General features: G+C 28.5%; 1 protein-coding gene across 4 annotated transcripts in view; it reads right to left on the reverse strand.

The window, feature by feature from the left end:
- The window catches only part of LOC100199250 (immunoglobulin superfamily member 10), a 34,624-nt gene that overhangs the window by 1,415 nt on the left and 11,255 nt on the right, over positions 1–21,954 (reverse strand). For 3 of the 4 annotated variants that reach the window (XM_065801129.1, XM_065801127.1, XM_065801130.1), the window contains exons 3-4: positions 19,268–19,534; positions 13,498–13,746 (exon numbers count right to left, since the gene is read on the reverse strand). In XM_065801129.1, coding sequence (XP_065657201.1) covers positions 13,498–13,746; positions 19,268–19,534 — 516 coding nt within the window. The remainder of the gene's footprint in view (positions 1–13,497; positions 13,747–19,267; positions 19,535–21,954) is intronic. The other variant, XM_065801128.1, reaches the window with a different exon arrangement.

A 21,954-nucleotide genomic window follows, 5' to 3' on the forward strand; every position in this document is an offset into this window, starting at 1 on the left:
ATGTATACTATGTTAACAAATTTGAAATTATTACTCATTTGGATCAAGAAAATTTACTAAACAAAAAATCTGAATTAAATTCTTAATACAGACATGAAAATAAGTACTTTTAAAATTTTATAAAAACAAATGATCAGACTAAAATTACCCTAATTCTAAAGAACTCTTTTCATGATTAATTTTTTAATTATAATGTAGTTGATGCAACTTCCTGGTTGCAAAATAACTACAGTTATTACATAATTATAACAATTCCCAACTTCTTCTGAAATATTTTTTCTATAATTTAAATTTTTTGAAAAAAATCTTGCACATTCATGAAGAAAATCCGTCATGGAACTACAAAAAAGTCTCAAAAGCTACTAGAATTTATCTACTGTTGGAAAAGTTATAAAAGGATATAAGAAGACTTTAATCCACCAAAAAATCAGTTGTAAATAAGATTTGTTGTTCTTTTGAAAGAAATCCAGACTTGTCTAACAGAGAAAGAGCTAAAATCTACAAAGTTTCAGAAAATAGACAGAAAGTGAAGACTATAATTACAAGTCATTTCAAGCAAATAAACACCCAAATTGTTCTGACAAACAAAATTCCACTGCCAAAACACAAGCACGAAAACTTTACACCCAAGTTTTGACAAAATTGAATGGCTGCATTTTGATGGACAATGAGACTTAAAATATTACTTTTGCCAACTTCCTGATGACAAATATTATACTTCAATTGTTCGTGGCAGTTTAAGCAACAAGTATAAGTACAAACATGTGGAAAAATATGGCGAAAAATATTACTCTTATGGCAAGCAATTCGTTTTTTGCTGTATTCCGGATGACCCAAATATTGTTTGTAAGCACCTGGTTCGGATAGTCTGATGAAATCTGAATGAACTGATTCGAACCTCTTTAAAAATTTTTTCGTAAACTTGGACGAAGCCTGTGCTGAGTAATATCATGCTTTTCAGCCTGGTTGTCAATAAACTCAGGTATGCGCTTGATAACATCAGGAACTTTAGGTGTAATTGAAATTCCCAGGGCATTGTATGCTTGATCAATATAAAGTATACAGCGGTGGCCAAAAATTAAAGACCACTCATTTTTTTAATTGGTTTCTTAATCTTTAAATTATAATTAAGAAGATTCTAATTGACATATTAATTTGTTTTTTTAATATCTTGTTAATTAAAACATACGGATTAAAGTGGTATAATTGTTTTAATCTAATTCTAATTAAATAGCGTTTAACTTATTAAAAAACTGATGAGTACTTATAAATCTTCTTTAAATAAATTGGACAAAATTTAACGACCATTTTTAAATCTTTAATTTGCACTTATTAAAAATAATAATCCATTATTTTTTTTAACTGCCTTAATTGCTTATTACGTTGGCTATAAAATAAAATGTCGAAACCTGAGTTTCGATATCAAATAAACATTTATTTTTTGAATTACAATAAGGATACAAAAATATTGCAAAAATGCGTGCAAAGATCGAAGAAAAAGACAGATACGTGGCTCTTGTATTAAAAGAAGAAGGCTATAGCATCAGACAAATAGCAGAAAAGCTCGGAAGGTCTCACTCTTGCATTATTAACATAATTCAACGATACAAAGAGACCCGGTCAATTAATGATCGTCATAGGACTGGACGCAATTAAATTTCAAATGACAGTGATGTTCGCTCTTTAGTGAGATTAATGAAAGAAAACAGACAAGCATCATCTACAGACTTGTCTACGAAATGGACACTGTCAAATGGTCTGAAAGCAAGCCCAAGAACTGTGCAAAGGGTCCCCCACAATTTAAATTATTTATGGCGTGCTGTTGCAAAAAAACCACGCTTAAATAAAAAACAAAAATTTGCCAGGAAAGAGTGGTGCAAACTACATAAAAATTGGTCAACAGATCAGTGGAGCCGTGTGATCTCTAGTGATGAAATGAACGTTGAGGTAGACAACAGAAAAGGTCGCATAATGTTGCGTAGACTTCCAAGCGAACGGTTCGATGAATCATGCATTTTGAAACAAACAAAACAAGGCAGTGGTTCAATAGGCATTTGGGCCTGTATAAGTGCCTGTGGAGTTAGCGTTTTTCATTTATTCGATGGTAGACTCAACAAAGAAAGGTACATCAAAATTTTGGAAAACTCCCTTATTCCCAGCATTGATTTATGGCAGTTGCAAGATGGATTTATTTTCCAGCAAGATAATGCGGCGTGTCATAAAGCGGATGTTATTAGCGATTGGTTCAATTCTAATAAAATTCAAGTGCTTCCATGGCCTGCCAATAGTCCAGACTTGAATCCAATAGAGAATTTATGGTCGTGGCTTGATCACAAGCTTGGTAAAAAACAACTTTACAATTTGGAAGATTTGAAATCTTCTATCTCTCATTATTTGAAAAATGTGCCTGATGAAGTAATCAAAACTTTAATAAATTCAATGCCAGAACGAGTACAAAAGTGCTTGAAAACAAATGGAGGGACAACACGTTTCTAAAATAATTTTTTTATTGCTTTTTGAAATATTCTTGAAACTGGTCTTAAAATTTTTTCCAATTTGTTTTCCTATTTATATTTTTTACTAGTCAGTTTTTTAATTTTTTAACATTATTTTGTAAAAAAATTATAAATTCTTTAATAATAAATATAAAATACAATAAAAATTCTTTCTAAAAATGTTTTTCTTTTTTTGATACCTTTTTCCTAAATAAAATTACACTATGGTTAAAAATAAATTTTGAAAAAAAAATGAGTGGTCTTTAATTTTTGGCCACCGCTGTAGAATCTCTTTAAGAGGAAATTAGGACATTCCCAAAGCATGTCTGTCTGGCTGGATTTTTCTCCTTCATTTCCAATTTAAGCATTTGCAAGCAATTCTTCTTGCACCCTAACACTGAGATGCCTACATTGATTTCCATTGAATTCCATTGCAGGAATATGTGGATGCAGCTGAGCCTAATCCAAGAAAAGCATTTGCAAGTTTTGTGTCCACAGCTGCAGTAAAAACAATACTTTTAAGACAAATCAACTCTAAAATTTGTTTCATGTTTTCATAAGATTCTTTTACAGACTCAAGAATTACCAAGATCATAAGCTACTCCAATTCTGAGTCACAAAATGCTTTAGAAGATGCACCTTTTGAATAGGAAAACTTGCTTTGTTTGTTCTTTTTGAATATCTAATACATTCATACAAACCTTGAGGAACCTGCCACCTCCTTCAATGCCTACTTTGATCTTGTACTCGTCTGGTGGAAGGTCTTGATGGTCAAGTATATGTGAAACCAATCCGAAAATATCATTACAAATAACTGAGCGCTGAGCTTTTCCCCTTTTCATTTTTGTAAACAAAGGATTTGTCATTAGAATAACTTTGTAAAAATCAAAAAGGACCAGGTAGATCATAATTTTTTCTTTCCTCTTTTCCAATCTTTAGAAGAATCACTCCACATACAGCACAGATAGGTAAACACCCTTCATTGGGACCATAGCCCTCAATGAAGTATTTCTGAATTCTTGGAAATACCAAGCCCCTCCTCGCCGGCACCATATTGACCCTTCTTGAAAGCAAACCAGACATACTCCAGAGCAATTTTCAGCGTGTGATAAAGTCTTGTTAGGCATTGTGACAATGGATTTTTTTTTTAATAACTTACCTCCCGAAGGACAAGAAGGCCACTACAGATGAGGAGGCTACTTGTGGTTATAACCCTCTCTCAACTCTATAACTCCGAAGCACGAACCTTGACGAACAAGACCACTGCGCAGAGAAACAAGTTGAGCGCGGTACTACCAGGGACGTGGTGGGAATCGAACACGGAACATCTCGCTTATGAAGCGAGCGCTCTACCACTACACCACTATCGCATTATTTTAAACACATTTGAATAACAAATATTCATGTGCTACTACATCTGGATTTTCCAAGTTTCTACAAGTTTTAAGTTTTTAATAGTGTCGCTTATCTCTTGATTGGAAGTCTAAAAATTTTTTTACTTTAACTTAAAATTTATAAAACCAATATAATTTATTAATAATTACAAGACAACAATAAGCATACAAATAATGAAAGACAATAATTCTCAGCAAAAATGTAAAACTGAAAACTTTTGTTTTCAAACAAAAGTTTACTTTTTTTAACTAAATTTTGAACTTTTGTTTTAAAATACCGAAAATATGAAATATCAGTTACATTGATATTATGAAATAAAAATAAGTTATATTGAAAATATGAAATAAATATCAGTTACATTGAAACTTGCAAATGCTTTTCTTGGAATGGGCTCAGTTGCATCCACATATCCCTGCCCTTGGTTTGAAACTTCAAAGAAAGAAATTTTGGAAGCCAAGAAATAGCAAGCAGATTAATGACACTAGGGATGATTAGGATTTCTCTTTAATTTTTTGGATTTTGATGGAAAAATTAGGATATAACTTTTTCCGATGTTGCAAACTATTTTTAAAAATAACAGTTGTGCTAAAATTAATAGGCACCATCACCGATAATGTACGATTATCTTTTAGAAATTTTGGAAACATTTTTTAATAAACTAAAAATATTTTTATACTCTTTAATTTCTTAACTTTAAATAAAAATTTAAAAAATATGTAAAAAGTAGTTATTTTAAATATTATTGATTTTCATTTTTTTTGATCTCATGCTTTAGTATAAGAAGTTAGAAACTATTGTAATTAATTTTGCAACTACGATAATTAGACATTCTTTCTAATTAAACAGATAAAACTGGCAATAGAAGTTAGATTAGTGTTTTTTACTAATTTATTTACTACTTTAGGAACTAAAAGAATTACAATACTGCTCAAAAATTTAGCACACATTAGATTTACGTTTCATTTTTCTTCTTTTAATTGAATTTTTAGGTGGTAAACTTTGTATGCCTTTGCTATTTTTTTTTATCTACAGTTAACAAACCTTATAAAAAAAATTGAAAAAAAATTACGTTATTTTAACCATCTATTTTTAACTTGAACAGAGACCGCTAATTAAAGCGGTGTAAAAAAGCCACTCATTAGTTTAGCACACTTGCACTCTTTTTGTCTTTTAACTGCCGCTTTTTACTTTTTGGCGTCAAATTTTTACTAAAAGGTTTAACTATCCTTTTTTACATAATAACTTAACAAAAGTTTCTAAGATATACAAAGTATGTATTACCTCATTCGAAATAAACTTGGTATTTTTTGCTTAAATTTTGTCCATAATTTGATCAATAAGATGGAAAAAAAATCAATTAGTATCACCGATGAAAATAGTATCTATAGAATTGCAAAAAAAAACCCTAAATACTCTGCCAAAGAGATTACACAAGAAGTGAACTTAGCTCTAAAAAATCATATCTCAAGACAAACTGTAAATAGAAGATTGATTGATAGAAAACTTTGTTCCTACATTGCTGCCAGAAAACCACTGCTTAAACCAACTGATCGGTTAAAAAGCTATTTTGAAAATGACTAATTATGAACTAAGAAGAATAATATTTAGTGACGAATCCAACTTTACAGTTATTAACTGAAAGAACAGAGTGATTATCTGAAGACACTATAATAAGATGTTTCATAGTCGCTTCTTTGTGCCATGATTACAAGGTGGTGGAGGTTTGGTAGGCATATGGGGTTGCATCAATTATGACAGCCCAGATCTCTGCTACTTATACGATGGTCGTATGGATCAACATAAATATATTGAAATGTTTAAAAATGATTTAATCCTGACTAGAGACAACTTTTTTAGCAATGAGTCGGAGTGGCAGTTTCAACAAGACATTGCTCCTTGTCACAAGGCAAAAATGATGACTATTTGGTTTCAAGAAAACAACATTAAGGTACTTCAATGGCCAGCTAGATTGCCTGATCTTAATCCAATTGAAAATGTATGGACTGTACTGGACTGCAAACTCACTAAGGCTCCCATAACATCAGCTGAACATCTTAGGGAAAGTTTGAAAGAGTCGTACAACAGCTTATCAACTGATCATTGCCGAAAACTTTTTGATTCGATTAAAAGAAGATGTGAACTGTGCATTAAGAACAAAGGTGGACATATCCATGATTGATCTTGCTATTAAAGCAAACTTAAATCCAGGTGTGCTAAACATATGAGCAGCTTTTTTTAAACTTTTTTTTTATATACTAAATTTGATTAAAGATATTTAGTGATAGACACTTGTTTTTTTGTTTTTTTTTCTCTTAATGTAATTAAAAAAGTCAAATAAATTTGTTTCGTCTTTTAAATTTCTTTTTTGAATTTCTTGTTTTTTACTTTTATTTCATTTTTAAAGAAAAAAAAACGCAACTAAAATCTAATGTGTACTAACTTTTTGAGCAGTATTGTATTTCATTAGTGTTCTTTAGGAACATTAACCACCATTAACCATTCGTGAATAACTAAAACTCAATTTACATATATGTATACATGCATGCATGCATGTATGTATTATGTATGTATGTATGTATGTATGTATGTATGTATGTATGTATGCATGTATGTTTGTACGCATGTATGTATGTGTTCATGTATCTTCCATCAATAGACTTTAATACAGCCTTTAGTCAGGTTTTTTTTATATATGCTAAGCATATTATGCTAAAACATATAAAGCATATAAAGCATATTATGCTTTATAAGAAGAATCAAGATCACCAATAGTTGTAAGGTTTCCTATCAAGTGTACATTTACTTGTACACACAGAAAGCTTTTTTTTTAACCTGCATGTAATCAAAGCCTGTATAATCTATAAGCACATTTAAGATTAAAATAATAGTTTAAATCTTCAAGATTTTCAAGTTTTTACTTTTTACACGCACTTTCATATTTTTCAGGGATATCTTTGACAATGGCTATATTAAAAACTTTATGACCTTTAGTATTTTTTTAATCTATTTTTAGGTATTTTTCCCTTTTTCAAAAACATTCAAAAACAATTTTCAGCCTACTCAGCTTTTAGTATTTACACATGAAATTATTTCTATATATCTTTCTTTAATAATATGCAGGATCAAATCAGTAAGTTTTTTAACACATACTATTGCTTATAATCATATATATATATATATATATATATATATATATATATATATATATATATATATATATATATATATATATATATATATATATATGTATATATATATATATATATATATATATATATATATATATGTATGTATATATATATATATATATATATATATATGTATATATATATATATATATATATATATATATATATATATATATATATATATGTATATATATATATATATATATATATATATATATATATATATATATATATATATATATATATATATATATATATATATGTATATATATATATATATATATATATATATATATATATATATATATATATATATATATATATATATATAAAATTGTTGCATTCGGGAGTAAAAATGATTCCTATGCCAACAAAGTTGCCATAAGAATGATTTTAATTTGAGTTTTGTCCAACATTTCCGTGTTGTCAGAAAGTTAAAACCATTAATTTAATTACAAATTAATTGTTTTGTAAAAATAAACCGCAATAACGCAAATTTAATTGACCAGAATGTTTTTAATAATATAAACAATGTTTTTATTTTTATTTTTATTTTACTGTAAATCATGCAGAGTGTTGCTACATCGACTATCTTATAGCCTGACTTGCAACAAAGTGCTGCTACATTGACTGACAAATAGCCTGACTCACAACGGAGTGCTGCTACATCAATTGACAAATAGCCTGACTCGCAACAGAGTGTTGCTACATCAACTATCTTATAGCCTGACTCGCAAGGGAATGCTGCTACATCGACTGAGGGTTTGGTTGGGGCAGGTAGTCTATCAAGTAATAAAAAAAATATTCCGGTCTTGCATCTTAATTTTTACTTTTTGTCAACAATTTTGTCAAAGAATGTTTTTAAAAACATTCTGGTCAATAAAATTTGCGTTTTTGCAGTTTCTAAAAAAAACAATTAATCTGTAATTAAATTAATGGTTTTTACTTTCTGACAAAACGCAAATGTTGGACAAAAAGTCAAAAGTAATTAAAAGTGACGTATTTGTTGGCATAAGAATCATTTTTTTCCTTCCGTACTTCCAAATCAACAAACTATAGAACTATATATATATATATTAGGGCTGTTCATGTGAACACAGGAAAAAAAAAACTTTCTCAGATTTGAATGCATAGTTGTTTATTTTGTGCCATTTGACATAGTAATTGACTGTGCAAAAAATCTTTCCAATCAGATAATGTTTAGGGGGTGCTCAATGACCATAAAGTTTTACGAAAAACGTCAAAAACGTGTAAAAAGTTCCAAAGTTCCAAAAATTTCTAGAACCTGGTTAGTTAGATTTTTTCCACTGAAATATTGTCTGATTGCGTGCTATATAGATTAATTAAAGTGCAGCAGATTAACTGTCATCAGGGCACCAGACTAAAAAATGTCTGCTAGTGTTTAAAACAACTGTGTTTATATCATTTTGTTAAAATTTGTATTCATAATTTTAATACTATTATTTAACTCAATTTAGAATTTGTTCAAACAGAATAAAAAGGTTTACAAGTATAAATATTATTTTTATTTGGAATTTCAGTTTGACAACAAATGTATTAATATTTTGATAGTACCTAACCTTAGTAACCTATTACAGAAAACTAGCATGGTAGTCTGGTAGTGTATTGTTTGTTATTAAGTGCAGATAATAATAATTTCTAATTTGAAAATATTTATTTAATTTCTTTAGTAATAATTATTATAATATATTGCTGCAGCTGCATAAACCAACAACTGAATGATAAGTTTGTATAATATGGTATTGAGTTTTGATTTTCTCATAATATTTCAGTTATCATTGAAATGGCAGCATCATCTCGTGTTGCTATCTCTACACGACTTCAAACCAAAATCTTTTTAATTGGACAACCAGAGCCAAATCTTCCAGATAAAGTTCTTCCCTTAACATCTGATGTTTTAAAAACATTTTTTTATCATCTTAATTCAACCAAAAAGTCAGTGCCTGAAAGTCTTAAAACAACTGTTGATGAACTGATTATTATTTGGAATAAAGCCCGTATTCCGACAGCATTTCATCCGAATGTAGTCTTAAAGTTGAAAACCTTAGTCCAGGAATTTAAATTAATAAAAAAAAAAAAATCCAGATTGTCAGATTCTCAGAAATCGAGAGAGAAATCATTTACAGACACCATTGGCCTACTTTTTGACATTGCCCACAAGGATGCTGAAACCATGATCAGAATTGAAGAAGATAAAGAATTTTTATTGGATCAGAGATGTCAGAGAAAAATGGTGATGTTTGGAGAGGACAAAGAACTTTCAAAATTAGAAGAAAGAAATGAAGCAAGGAAACAAGCAGAGAGAGAACGAAAGCTAAAAGAAGAGCAAAGACAATCTGGTGCGAGTGCAATAGTTCCTGTTATTGAACCTTTACATGACGAAAGTTATAGTGATGACAACGATAACGATGCTGTTGATAATGACAAAATGGTTGATAGAGATTTTGAGATAGAAATCCCTGTTTATTACAGACAACAAGTCAGTAAAGCAATTTCTCCAGGGTCAGCTGAATCAAGTTTAGCAAGTACTCCAAACGTACGACAATGTATCTTAGATACAATTCTTGACTCGCCTGATGTTTCATCAACATTAGACAGAATTAATCTATCTGACACAAAATTTACTATACTAGCAGCAGCAATTGCAAGGGCTGGTGGACAGAACCTCGATGATGGATCATTGTCACGTTCTACAGTCCGTAGAAAACGAACCTATCATCGATCAAATATTGAAGCCACTGTTCGAACTGAATTCTGCGATTTGGACAAACCACCATTAATCGTCCACTGGGATGGCAAACTGATGATAGATCGTACAAATTGTGCAGCCCCTAAAGCAAATGTTGACCGGCTATCTGTAGGTGTGACAGGTCACAATGTTGACAAAATATTTGGAATAGCAAAACTATCAGCTGGAACTGGAGAAGCCCAAGCAAAAGCAGTTATTCATCTGCTTAATTTCTGGGACATAATTGGTGATGTTATTGGAATGAGTTTTGATACTACAGCCTCTAACACTGGCTCCAAAAATGGTGCATGTGTAGTTCTAGAGAAACATATAGGTAGAAATTTGTTATATTTCGCTTGCAGACACCATGTTCATGAGATCATAGTAGCAGGAGTGTTTGGATCACTATTTGGACCATCATCTGGTCCCAACATACCTCTTTTCCAGAGATTTCAGCAATATTGGCCCAAAGTTAATCAAGGAAATTTTAAACCTCTGGATGACATTCGAATGAAAATACCCCTGGTGCAAGAACTACAAAATGAAGTGATTGCATTCCTCAAAGAAAACCTGCATGTTAAAATGCCAAGGGATGACTACAAAGAAACCATGGATCTCTGTCTGTTAATACTTGGAAAACTGCCTGATCAAGAAGAGAAAAATTATCATTTCAAGATCCCTGGTGCTTATCACATGGCTCGCTGGATGGCCAAGGTTATTTATTGTTTTAAGATTTATTTATTTCGTGAAGAGTTCAAGTTGACCACAAAAGAGGAAAAAAATCTCTGTGAATTTTGCTTATTTGCTAGTCTGGTTTATGTAAAATCTTGGATATCATGCACAAATGCCAGCGATGCTCCAGTTAATGACTTGTTTCTGTTTCAGCAACTTAAGCAGTTTGCAGCTGTGAATAAAACGATTTCCGAAGCAGCAGTCAAGAACTTTCAAAACCATTTGTGGTACCTTTCACCAGAATTGGTTCCACTAGCTTTGTTTTCAAACAAACTTCAAACGGAAGAGAAGCGAAAAATGATTTCCAACATGAAATTTCACGGTGAGAACTGGTCTGAAAGGTTGATCAAATTAAAGAACATTGAAAGTCTAGAGAAGAAATCTCTGGACATGCTGGTGACATCAGTTTCAGCAAGTGCGTTGCGGTCAATGAAGGTTGATATTGATTTTCTGTTCAACAACGATCCAGCTACCTGGAATGATTCCCCAGAATACCAAGAAGGAAAAAATTTAGTATATTCATTGAAAGTAGTAAATGATGCTGCCGAACGATCTGTGGCTTTAATGTCGATGTTTAATGAATCGATTACAAGGAATGAATCTGAAATGCAGAGGTTAATTCAGGTGGTTGAGGATCACAGAAAGCGAGTGCCAGATGCCAGAAAGTGTACTCTGAAGAGTTATAGTCCTCGCTAGCATTAACATTGCACGAACTATAACATTACGATAATTAAATGTTAATTGCTCATATGTTTTTTTGTTTATAATTCGTATTTTAATCAATGACAAAGAGTCAAAAATCCTAGTGTTTTATTTTGGAAAAATTCTGATATAACAAAAACCGCAGAACTTTAGTCGTATTGCAGTATTTTATTTCATTAATTTCTCTGCTAATAAACCAGTCTAAAGTGGATGTGGATTGTAATTTGTATTCAGAATTTAATATTTAGAGATAATTAAAACTGATCAAATCTGAAAAATCTAATTAACCGGGTTTTAGAAATTTGTGGAACTTTGTTACTTTTTCCATGTTTTTCACATTTTTCGTAAAACTTTATGGTCATTGAGCACCCCCTAAACATTATCTGATTGGAAAGATTTTTTGCACAGTTAATTACTATGTCAAATGGCACAAAATAAACAACTATACAATCAAATCTGAAAAAAAAAAATTTTTTGGACAGCCCTAATATATATATATATACTCTTATATATATATATATATATATATATATATATATATATATATATATATATATATATATATATATATATATATTATATATATATATATTATATATATATATATTATATATATATATATTATATATATATATATATATATATTATATTTATATATATATATATTATATATATATATATATATATATATATATATATATATATATATATATATATATTGCTTTATAAGCAATTTTACATCCAATACTCTCCTAATTAAACAGTGAGCAATTAAGTTATCTACAACAGCAGCTTGTTTACACTGATAAAAAACTCCATAGACATGAAGAATGGCTTTTATTCATTCAATCATTCTAAAACATTTCAGAACTTTTTTCCAAACTTTTTTTTAAATATATAAACATTTATGCATATGTATTCATCTAAATGTGCGTTTAAGTATATCGAGGAAATAAGTTAAGAAAAGTGTAAAGTCCCTGCAAACCTCGAAAAGTGTAAAAAGTATATGAAAAAGTATGGAAAGTATGTAAAAGCTTTTTAAGAAGGAATTTGTTTATCTTGTAATCAGGTACTTCTGATAGCAACATTTTCTAACCAACACACAAACCGAATCACAAAAAAAAACTATTTCCAAACATATGTTTTATGTTATACTTTCATTCTGTAAATATTATTATATAGCTAAGAATCCATCCTGACTATTAAACTAAAACATTAAAGTTTTAATGTTTAATAAAATAGACTTATTGTCTTAAACACAACTATATACCATACTTACATTGACTGACAATAGCCAATGGCACAGCAGAGTGTACATACACAGACTGAGAGTTTAGTTAAATATTTTTAATTTTTAATTAAGTTTTAATTTTTTTAAATATAATTATTTTAAATAAATTTAAAATAATTAAGTTTTAATTTTATTCTGGTCTTTATTACGTTTGTAATGAGACGTCTAGCTAAATTTTTAAACATGAAAACTGTTCTATTTTCTGTTATTATGAAAAAAGTTTATGCCAAGGTTTTAAATTAAACAACAAAAATTACAACACTTTCCGTGGATTAATGGTACCTGTTGTCATGGAAATGCTTCTTAAAATAAGCAAAAAAATGTTAATTTTTTTTTGCAATAATAATTCATGTTTTTAGGGAATATAAGTTGTAGCTCACCCAATTATCCCATTACCCAATTATCCATCTAAAATAAAATGTATTTAAAAATAACCAAACACACCTTAGGACAAAAACTAAACTTAAGGACAACAACAATTTGAACATTGCTTTCTCAAAACACAAGAATAGTTATTTTTTAAATAAAGAATGATGTAAGACTTAAACAACTAAATAACTAATCAACTCTACAAAGCTGAGTTTTGGTTAATTGCAAAATCAAACTAAACTATTAACTGTATAAATTTAAAATCAATTAAAATTATTAATAAAAAATGAAATTTAAAATAAGTTAACTGTATAAATTTAAAATAAGTTAAAATTAATAATAAAAAATGAAATTTAAAATAAGCTAACTGTATAAAATTAAAATAAGTTAAAATTAATAATAAAAAATGAAATTTAAAATAAATTAAGTAAGAAACAAATTTTAGTTTTAATCAATTGAAAAATTTGTTCTCATTATTTTAATCAAGAATTGATTAAAATTAATTAAAATGTAATGTTGCCAAATAAAATACATGTGACAATAATGCAAACAAGTAAAAAAATAAATAGTATTTACTTTGATAATGTTTACTTTGATTAGCATTGAAAACAAAAACCTTTTCTCCAACAATGTTGTTAGCTATGCAGGTGAAATTTCCAAAATTTCTTAGGTTTTCAATTTGCAAACGTTTATTAGAGGTAATAAATTCACCCTGAGGATTAAACCATTTATATATGGGTGTTGGAACACCATCAATGTTGCAGTCAACATTTAAAGTAGAAGATAAATTGAAAATTTGACTTTGAAATATACCAGAGTTGATATCTAAAAAATTACAAGTTATTTTGATCTTTTTTTAATTAACACAATTAATAACTGCGCTACTTCTTTAAAAGATTAATTTTTACATTTTTATCATAACTTTTAATTGTATAACAATTGAAGGTTTGGATAAAAATGTATTTGTAAATTAGTCAATCTTTAAAAGGTTATTATTTGAATTTATGCTTTTACTATATATTGCATATTTATATACTATATTATATATTTATATACTATATATTGTATATTTATATACTATATTATATATTTATATACTATATATTGTATATTTATATATTATATTATATATTTATATACTATATATTGTATATTTATATACTATATTATATATTTATATACTATATATTGTATATTTATATACTATATTATATATTGTGTATTTATTTTTACTTTTAGTTATATATAACAAATAAAACTAATTTTCAAATATGCAACAATTAAAAGTTAGGATAAAAATGTTTTTGCAAATTAGCCAACCTTTTAAAAGAGTGACCCAGTTATTATTTGATTTTATGATTTTACTATATATTGTATATTTATATACCGTATGATATATTTATATACTATATATCGTATATTTATTTTTAGTTTTGGTTATTTATAATAAATAACTTATAATTTAAGTATAAATTTAGATCAATCAAACTCCTTAGATTATTTATAAATTGCTAAAACTGAATATCTAAAGGAATGAGGTGGACCATCTTTCTAAAGGAATGAGATGGACCATCTTTTTTTTTGACAATTTTTATTGTAAAATAAAAATTGCCAAATCAAAAAACTTTTATTATAAAAATGAAGTTTAAAACTTGGGAAGATGACAGAGTTTTTTTTTGTTTTTTTCATATTTATTTCACTTCCAATAAGACTGCAAGCAGCCATTATTGAAGTTGGAAGTTACTGGAAGAAAAAAAATGAAATTTATAGAGCAAGATAACAATTAACAGATGACTTAAAAGATTGCAAATTATATGAATCAGGAAAACAAGATGTTATAACAAGTTATAGTTGATGGCTAAATAATTTAAAAAGAAATTTTTGTCTATATAGCCTAAAACATTTTGTCATTTCTAAATTCTCTCTAGCCTATCAAAATTTTTTTGTTCAACTCAAATTGATAAAAAGCGTAAACTTACACATTTTGATGTTAAAAAAATAATCACAACTCAGAACAGACATTTTTAAGGGACATCCTTAAGAAAGGGACACCCTTAAGAAAAAGTCATCCTTAAGAAAGAGACACCCCTAAAAAAAGGGTCATCCTTAAGGGCATACTTCTCACACAATAACGCCTATGAGATTGATATATTTATATATTATTATATATTTTATTATATATTTTTTATATTGAGATATATATTTACTTTTTAAACAAATTCATAATTAAAAAAAAGGTTAAAAGCAAAAGTTTAAGTTGAGAACTAACAGATATTGTTCAAGAAAACAGTTGACAAGACAACAAGAAAACAGTCGACAACTTAAAAAACTGTAACTTGTATGAGTCAGGAAAATATAAAGAAAAAAACTTTTAGAGTTTGATGCTCATCTGAATATCCAAAAGTTTTAACATTGATTATGTTCAGATATTTGTAAAATGGTCTCATATAGATATTAAAGAGTTTTGGACCAAGGACTGTACCTTGCAAAGCCCCATACTTTTCATTTTAGTTAGCGCATGAGTTACAAATTTTAACTTATTAGGTACGGTTAACTAAAAATAATTTAAACCAACTCTGAGTTAAATCAATTATACCTACTTAACATTATCATAAAATTGAATCATAAGTGAGTTTAAGTAAAAGTGTTTCTCGTTGTTAAAAGACGTTTTTTTATCCATACACAATATATTATTTTGCACCCATATACAAGATATTCTATATAAAGATTGTTAGTTTTCATGTAGGAATCAAGATGATTTGAAACTTTCTATTAGCTTATTATGATTTGAAACTTTCTATTAGCTTAGTCCGTTTGTTATATAGTCTTACTCTTTCTATTAGCTTACTCTTTCTATTGGCTGTTTTCCCTATTATCAGCTATTATCCCTTATTTCTATTAGCTGTTATCCCTATTTTCAAAAATTCTGGAGAGCAATATGATTTGTCTAACCATTAGTCTTCTTCCTATCATAAGCAAGGTCTTCAAATCTTTAATTAACAAACACTTTATCGCTCATCTTGAATCTAATAACTTACTTTCTGGCCATCAATATGGATTTCGAGCTTCTTGTTCTACAGCTGATTTGCTAACAGTAATACCTGATAGGTTTTATCGTATAATAAATAGAGGTGGAGAGGTAAAGGCTATCGCTCTTGATATTTCTAAAGCTTTTGATAAAGTTTGGCATGCTGGTCTTCTCCATAAGCTTTCTTCTTACGTTGTAAGAATCAGGTAACATCTTTAAGATTATTGAATCCTTCCTTTCCAATCGTAGTATAAAAGTTGTCCTCGATGGACAGCACTCTCCTTCTTATTCTGTAACTTCAGCGGTTCCTCAAGGTTCTATCCTTGGCCCTATACTCTTTTTAATTTACATTAATGATCTTCCAGATATTCCCATATCTAAGGTGGCATTGTTCGCTGATGATACTACCATTTATTCTTGTCTTGATAAGAAGCTAATACTCTCTGATCGCATGGAGGGGGCATTTGAGTTCAAAAAGGATCCTACTTCTGCTACAGCATGGGGCTTACAGTGGCTGGTGAACTTTAATTCAGATAAACCACAATTTTTTTCAGCCAATTGTTACCGCAATAATTTAGATCTTCCTATATTTATGAATGGTGATGTACTCGACAAGTCATCTACCCTTCATCTTCTAGGATTAACTCTTATCTCCAATCTTTCCTGGAAACCATATATCGAATCCATTGCAAAATTAGCATCTGCTAAGTTTGCATCTCTTTGTTGTGCTCGCCACTTTCTTACTCTGGATTCTATTATTTATCTTTATGAAGCTCAAATCCGTCCTTGTATGGAATACTGTTGCCATATCTGAGGCAGATCTTCCAATGATGCCCTTTCTCTTTTAGATAAGGTGCTAAAACGCAGTGTAAACATAGTTGGACCTGCTTTTGAGGCCAACCTCCAACCATTATCACATTGTCATAATGTTGCTTTTCTTTCTTTTTTCTACAAATATTATAATGAGCACCTCTCTAAAGAGCTAGAGTCTCTTGTGCCATTTACTAAAATTCAATACTAGAATTCATCTACTAATTTCTTAAAAACTGCCATTATGGTCTGATTTGTTTTTCTATGTTTGGGATATTTAAAGATTAGTTCTGATTTTTTTTTTAATTAATCATTTTGCTGATTTTTTTAGTAAAACAATTATTTAAATTGTTAGCTAGATCTTGGTCTGATTCAGCTGATGGTAGTGCAAATTCTGTCTATTAACTTATTTACCATTGAGAAGAGATTTTTACTTAAAGTGTTTTTATTTAAAATGTTAGAGGCGTATGTCCTTTTTTTAATAATATTCTTGTTTTTTTCCTAAGACGTATTCTTTTTTGTCACCTACATTTTTTTTTTTATAAAACAATTTTTCTGCTTTTTCTTTCTCATTTTCGCCTTGGTTGCATATATTCTCCATCAAAGAAAGAAGCTGTTTTAATTATTTTATTTTTCAAAGGAGCATCTTTCTGTACAATTTCTTTCATTATTTGATTTGTCAGAATTCATGTCTAGTATATACTCCATTTAATGTAGCATATACTAGACAGAAATTCTGTAACAACTACATCTAGAAGTTCATTAATAACACTTCATAGTGAACATAATACAAGATTTATGTAAGTTCTATCATCCTTCTGAGCTTAGCGTTTAAATGATTGATTTCAAACTAGTTTCCAGAATCTTTTGTTCTCTTTCAAGTGAAAAACATTTAATATCAAATGCACAGTGAAAATGATCACACTTTGTCCATCTAAACATAGTTAACATATTTTTTATCTATTGAAGACCAATATTATTGGTTTGGTAGCTTTTATTTTAAAATGATCTTTAAAGTTGTTTACTAAATTTTTGTTTACCTTACTAAATTTTTGTTTACCTTACTAAATTTTTGTTTACCTTACTAAATTTTTGTTTACCTTACTAAATTCTTGTTTACCTTACTAAATTTTTGTTTACCTTACTAAATTCTTGTTTACCTTACTAAATTTTTGTTTACCTTACTAAATTTTTGTTTACCTTACTAAATTTTTGTTTACCTTACTAAATTTTTGTTTACCTTACTAAATTTTTGTTTACCTTACTAAATTCTTGTTTACCTTACTAAACTTGGATAAAACTGTTCTGTGAGTACAATGATGTATCCAGGCTGATTTTGACACCAACATACTAGTTTAGGCGCTCAAATTCACACTAAACTTAACTTAAAATAATTTTAACAGCAAGTTTGTCATAAAACAAGTCAAAATAAAACAATTCTTTATTACTTTTTATCATTATACCACCTAACTAGAAAATTGTTTATTGTTAATATGTTAAATTTATTTAATATTCTTAAATGTACTTTATAAGTCAATCAAAATGTTTGATTGGAATTCACGTGGAATACAATTAGATTAAAATTTAAAACAAACATCGTGACCGGATTAAAATATATAACGCTAAAGAACTTTATATCTTTTTATTTGCTGTAATAAAAACATTAACTTATTTTAATATGTTTGATGTATGATTCTCTTCCACATACATTTATCATAGCTATAACTTACATTGAAAATACAAAACTTTATAGGCTATTATTTTAATTAGTTTTTTGAAACTTAATAACATAATAATCGCGCGTGAACAACAGTTTGAGAAAAATGTCATTAACTTTGAATTGATGACTTTGTTATGCTATACTGATTTTAAAAGTTAATATAATAGTTATATACATACTTATGTAAAATGGTTTGCCCAAAGACTTTTGGTAGAAGCCACAACAAAAATTCTCTCACTTACAAATTTTTGCAAAAACTTAACAATGAAAAATCTGGTCAAAAGTTAATTTTCAAAGCATATATATAACAAACCGCAAATTCATAAAGATAAATCAGCAGTAGATTCCTAGAATAAGAACAAACGAAAGCAAAATTGTTATCAGAAGTGAACCAATATTTCCATTTTCTATTTATTCTGCAAAAGATCAAGGATGGTTAGGTATTCTTGCTTATTAACACAATGGATTATCTCCAAGCAGTGATCTATTATATGTTATACTACCTAAAACTTATTAATTTAAATAAATAAATTAAAAAAATTTTATTTATTTATATTTTATAGTGAAATATTTGACCAACAGATATTTTGCTATACTTAGTGGTCAGATCTTTTTAAAAATAACTATATATTTATATTAAAATATATATGATAACAATATTTTACTTAGTTATATAATATTATACAATATCATAATTTATATAAAAATAATATAGTTTATGTTTTTATATTTTTATTACTTTTAGTTAAACGCTAGAGATCTGCTAATACAATTTTAAATTTTCTTACAAATGACTAAGAATGATACATTTTTGTGTTCAACTCCGCCAATGTTCAGTGCACGACAAACATAATTTCCATTCTGATCACTCTGAATATTGTTGAACTTTAAAACTGCTGAACCAGACCCAGTGGAAATAACTGTTTCATTTAAAAGCCACAAAACTGAAGGTATAGGTTTTCCGTTGGCACGACAAATAAACTCATAGCTTAAACCAATCGACAGGTAAATAGTCGCTGATGTAAAGAAAGTTGTTTCATAGACTTTTGGAGGAACTAAAAAGAAAAAAAGAGCTTTAAAAAAATTTTTTAACGAAAAAATTGATAACCCAGGGTTACAACCATTATTTCTTAGTTACAAAATTCCTTAATTTTCTTTGATTTTTCAAATAAAACCTCTAGCAATAAAACCTCTAGCAATAAAACCTTTAGCAATAAAACTTTCCTATTAACCTCAAGACAAGCTCTTTTTATTCCTTTAAAAAATACAGATTGTTTACTCCCTATCTATAAAGACAATCTGAAAAATGCCATGAGAATCAATTAATTGATTTAAAATGAAAATAAATAATCAAATACTTTCTACAATCTCATACCATTTTTAAACACAGCTGAAGATAGCAAGTAAATATAAAAACTGAGCATAATCCAATGACAAGAATACTAAATGATGTAAATACTCTTATAGACTACATAGTTGTCCCCTACATAATTGATGAAACAATGACAAATTTTTAAAGACCTGATACACCCACTGCCCAACTTTTTATGTTATGTTATGCCCAACTATTTAACTTTTTTACTGCTTTTTACAGATTACCGAAAACTCACACAAGGGGTATACCGTTACGAACTATTGTTTTAGCATTTAATGGCCCAATGGATCATTTATCTAAATTTATCACACTACAACCTGTGGCAGAATCTCTCCCCTTATATATCAAAGATACTATTCATTTTCTTCATACGCTTCAATCCCACCAATTTATCTCTTCTTACACTTTTTTTGTAAAAGCAAATGTAACATCACTCTATACCAATCACATAAAGAAGAAATTGAAGCAACCATATTTTATATGAAAAAAATTCCAATTCATTAGAGATCACCATTATGTCCACCTTTAGCCTATATTAGTATAATTTTAGAAACCATTCTTTCTTCTAGCATTTTTCAAGAATGAGGGATAAACAAAAACATCAACATAATTAGAAGACACTAATAAAATCTAATTGAATAATATTGTATAATGGTTAAAAAAGCAAAAAATTTATTAAAGCATAATCAAATTTTTCAATTAGAAAGAAACAATTGCTTGTTTTTGAATTCCTATGCAACATAGCCAAAGTCTTGTTTTTTCTGACTTAATTTAAAAAAATTAAATTCTTCAAACCAAAACATATACTAATTAAAAAGAAAATTAGGATTCAAAAAATATTTTCATGTTATGATAATATTAAAATATATTAAATACAAATTAAATATTTATCTTATCTAATTTTTTTTTCAAAACAAAAAAAGAAAACCTAATATTAATAAAAAAGCTATATTTCATTATTACAGCATTAACTAAGATAAAACTTCAGGGGTAAGTGTTTTTCCATTTTCAACCTTGTATTTTGTGAAACAAATGTTTGATATTACAGGATCACTTCTAATCAACAGGTATTGGTAATAAATAGTTTTTGAGTATAAGAGCTGTAGTTTCATAGCAATACTGGCCAAAACTTTCAGAGTTCAACTCATAACAGGAGCATACTGATATTAAGATTGCCCTCAATCTAATAATTACATCTACTGTCACTGCCGTTATATCAGCAAAAGTTTCAACATTTTCAAATGCCCTTCTGGCAGTGTTTCCATCGTTAGTGTTGCCAAACCCTGTTTAGGCATATCAACTATAAGACTTAGCTCCTCTCTTTTAACCTCAGTTGAATGCTTTTCTACTTTTTACTGATGCTTTTTCAGCAGGGGATTTGGCAAAGTATTTTTTAATGTCTAACTTATATCCTAAATGTAAAATATATTCAAAATTTCTGAGCCAGCAATGCAGAGTAATCATCAAACATGGTAAAGTCTAGTTTAAACTAATGCGATAGTTGTATCCAGTTTGCCTTCCTCTACTTCTAACTTTACTTCAAACTTGACTAGTTTATTCATTTCTACTTTTAAAAGTTCATACTCATTTCTTATTAATTCTATCGTGTTTTTTTTTATATTAGAGATGTAGGGGTCTACAGTATTGTGTACTGGAGGGCTTCTTATTTAACTATACATTTTTGTTCATGATGGTTAATTTAAGTGGAAGAATAGCTGTCTGGACTTTGCTCATTAACTTGGGCCTCACCAATATTTGTATCAGTATATTATTGTTTATAGACACTTTGACTGGAGGCACTATCAAAACCACCTTTAAAGTGAAGTAGACCTTTAAACCTCTCCCCAATTTCTGCAAACATTCTTATAGAGTCTTGGCATTCCGTAAAAGTTAATACCCTTGTCAGAGTATGATTAAACATACCCTGTAGAGGAGTTGAAGCAGATGTTTCTGTCACAATTAAACTCTCAGGATAACATTTACGTCTCTCATTCTTAAATTTGTAAAGTGAAGGATAAATACCTGCATCATGTATTATCAATGAATTTCTAATAATTTGATACTGTTCATCTGAAAGGTCACACTGAACTTTTAAGCTCA

The sequence above is a fragment of the Hydra vulgaris genome, chromosome 07 (genome assembly GCF_038396675.1).
Source record: "Hydra vulgaris chromosome 07, alternate assembly HydraT2T_AEP".
NCBI classification, from domain to species: Eukaryota; Metazoa; Cnidaria; class Hydrozoa; order Anthoathecata; family Hydridae; genus Hydra; species Hydra vulgaris.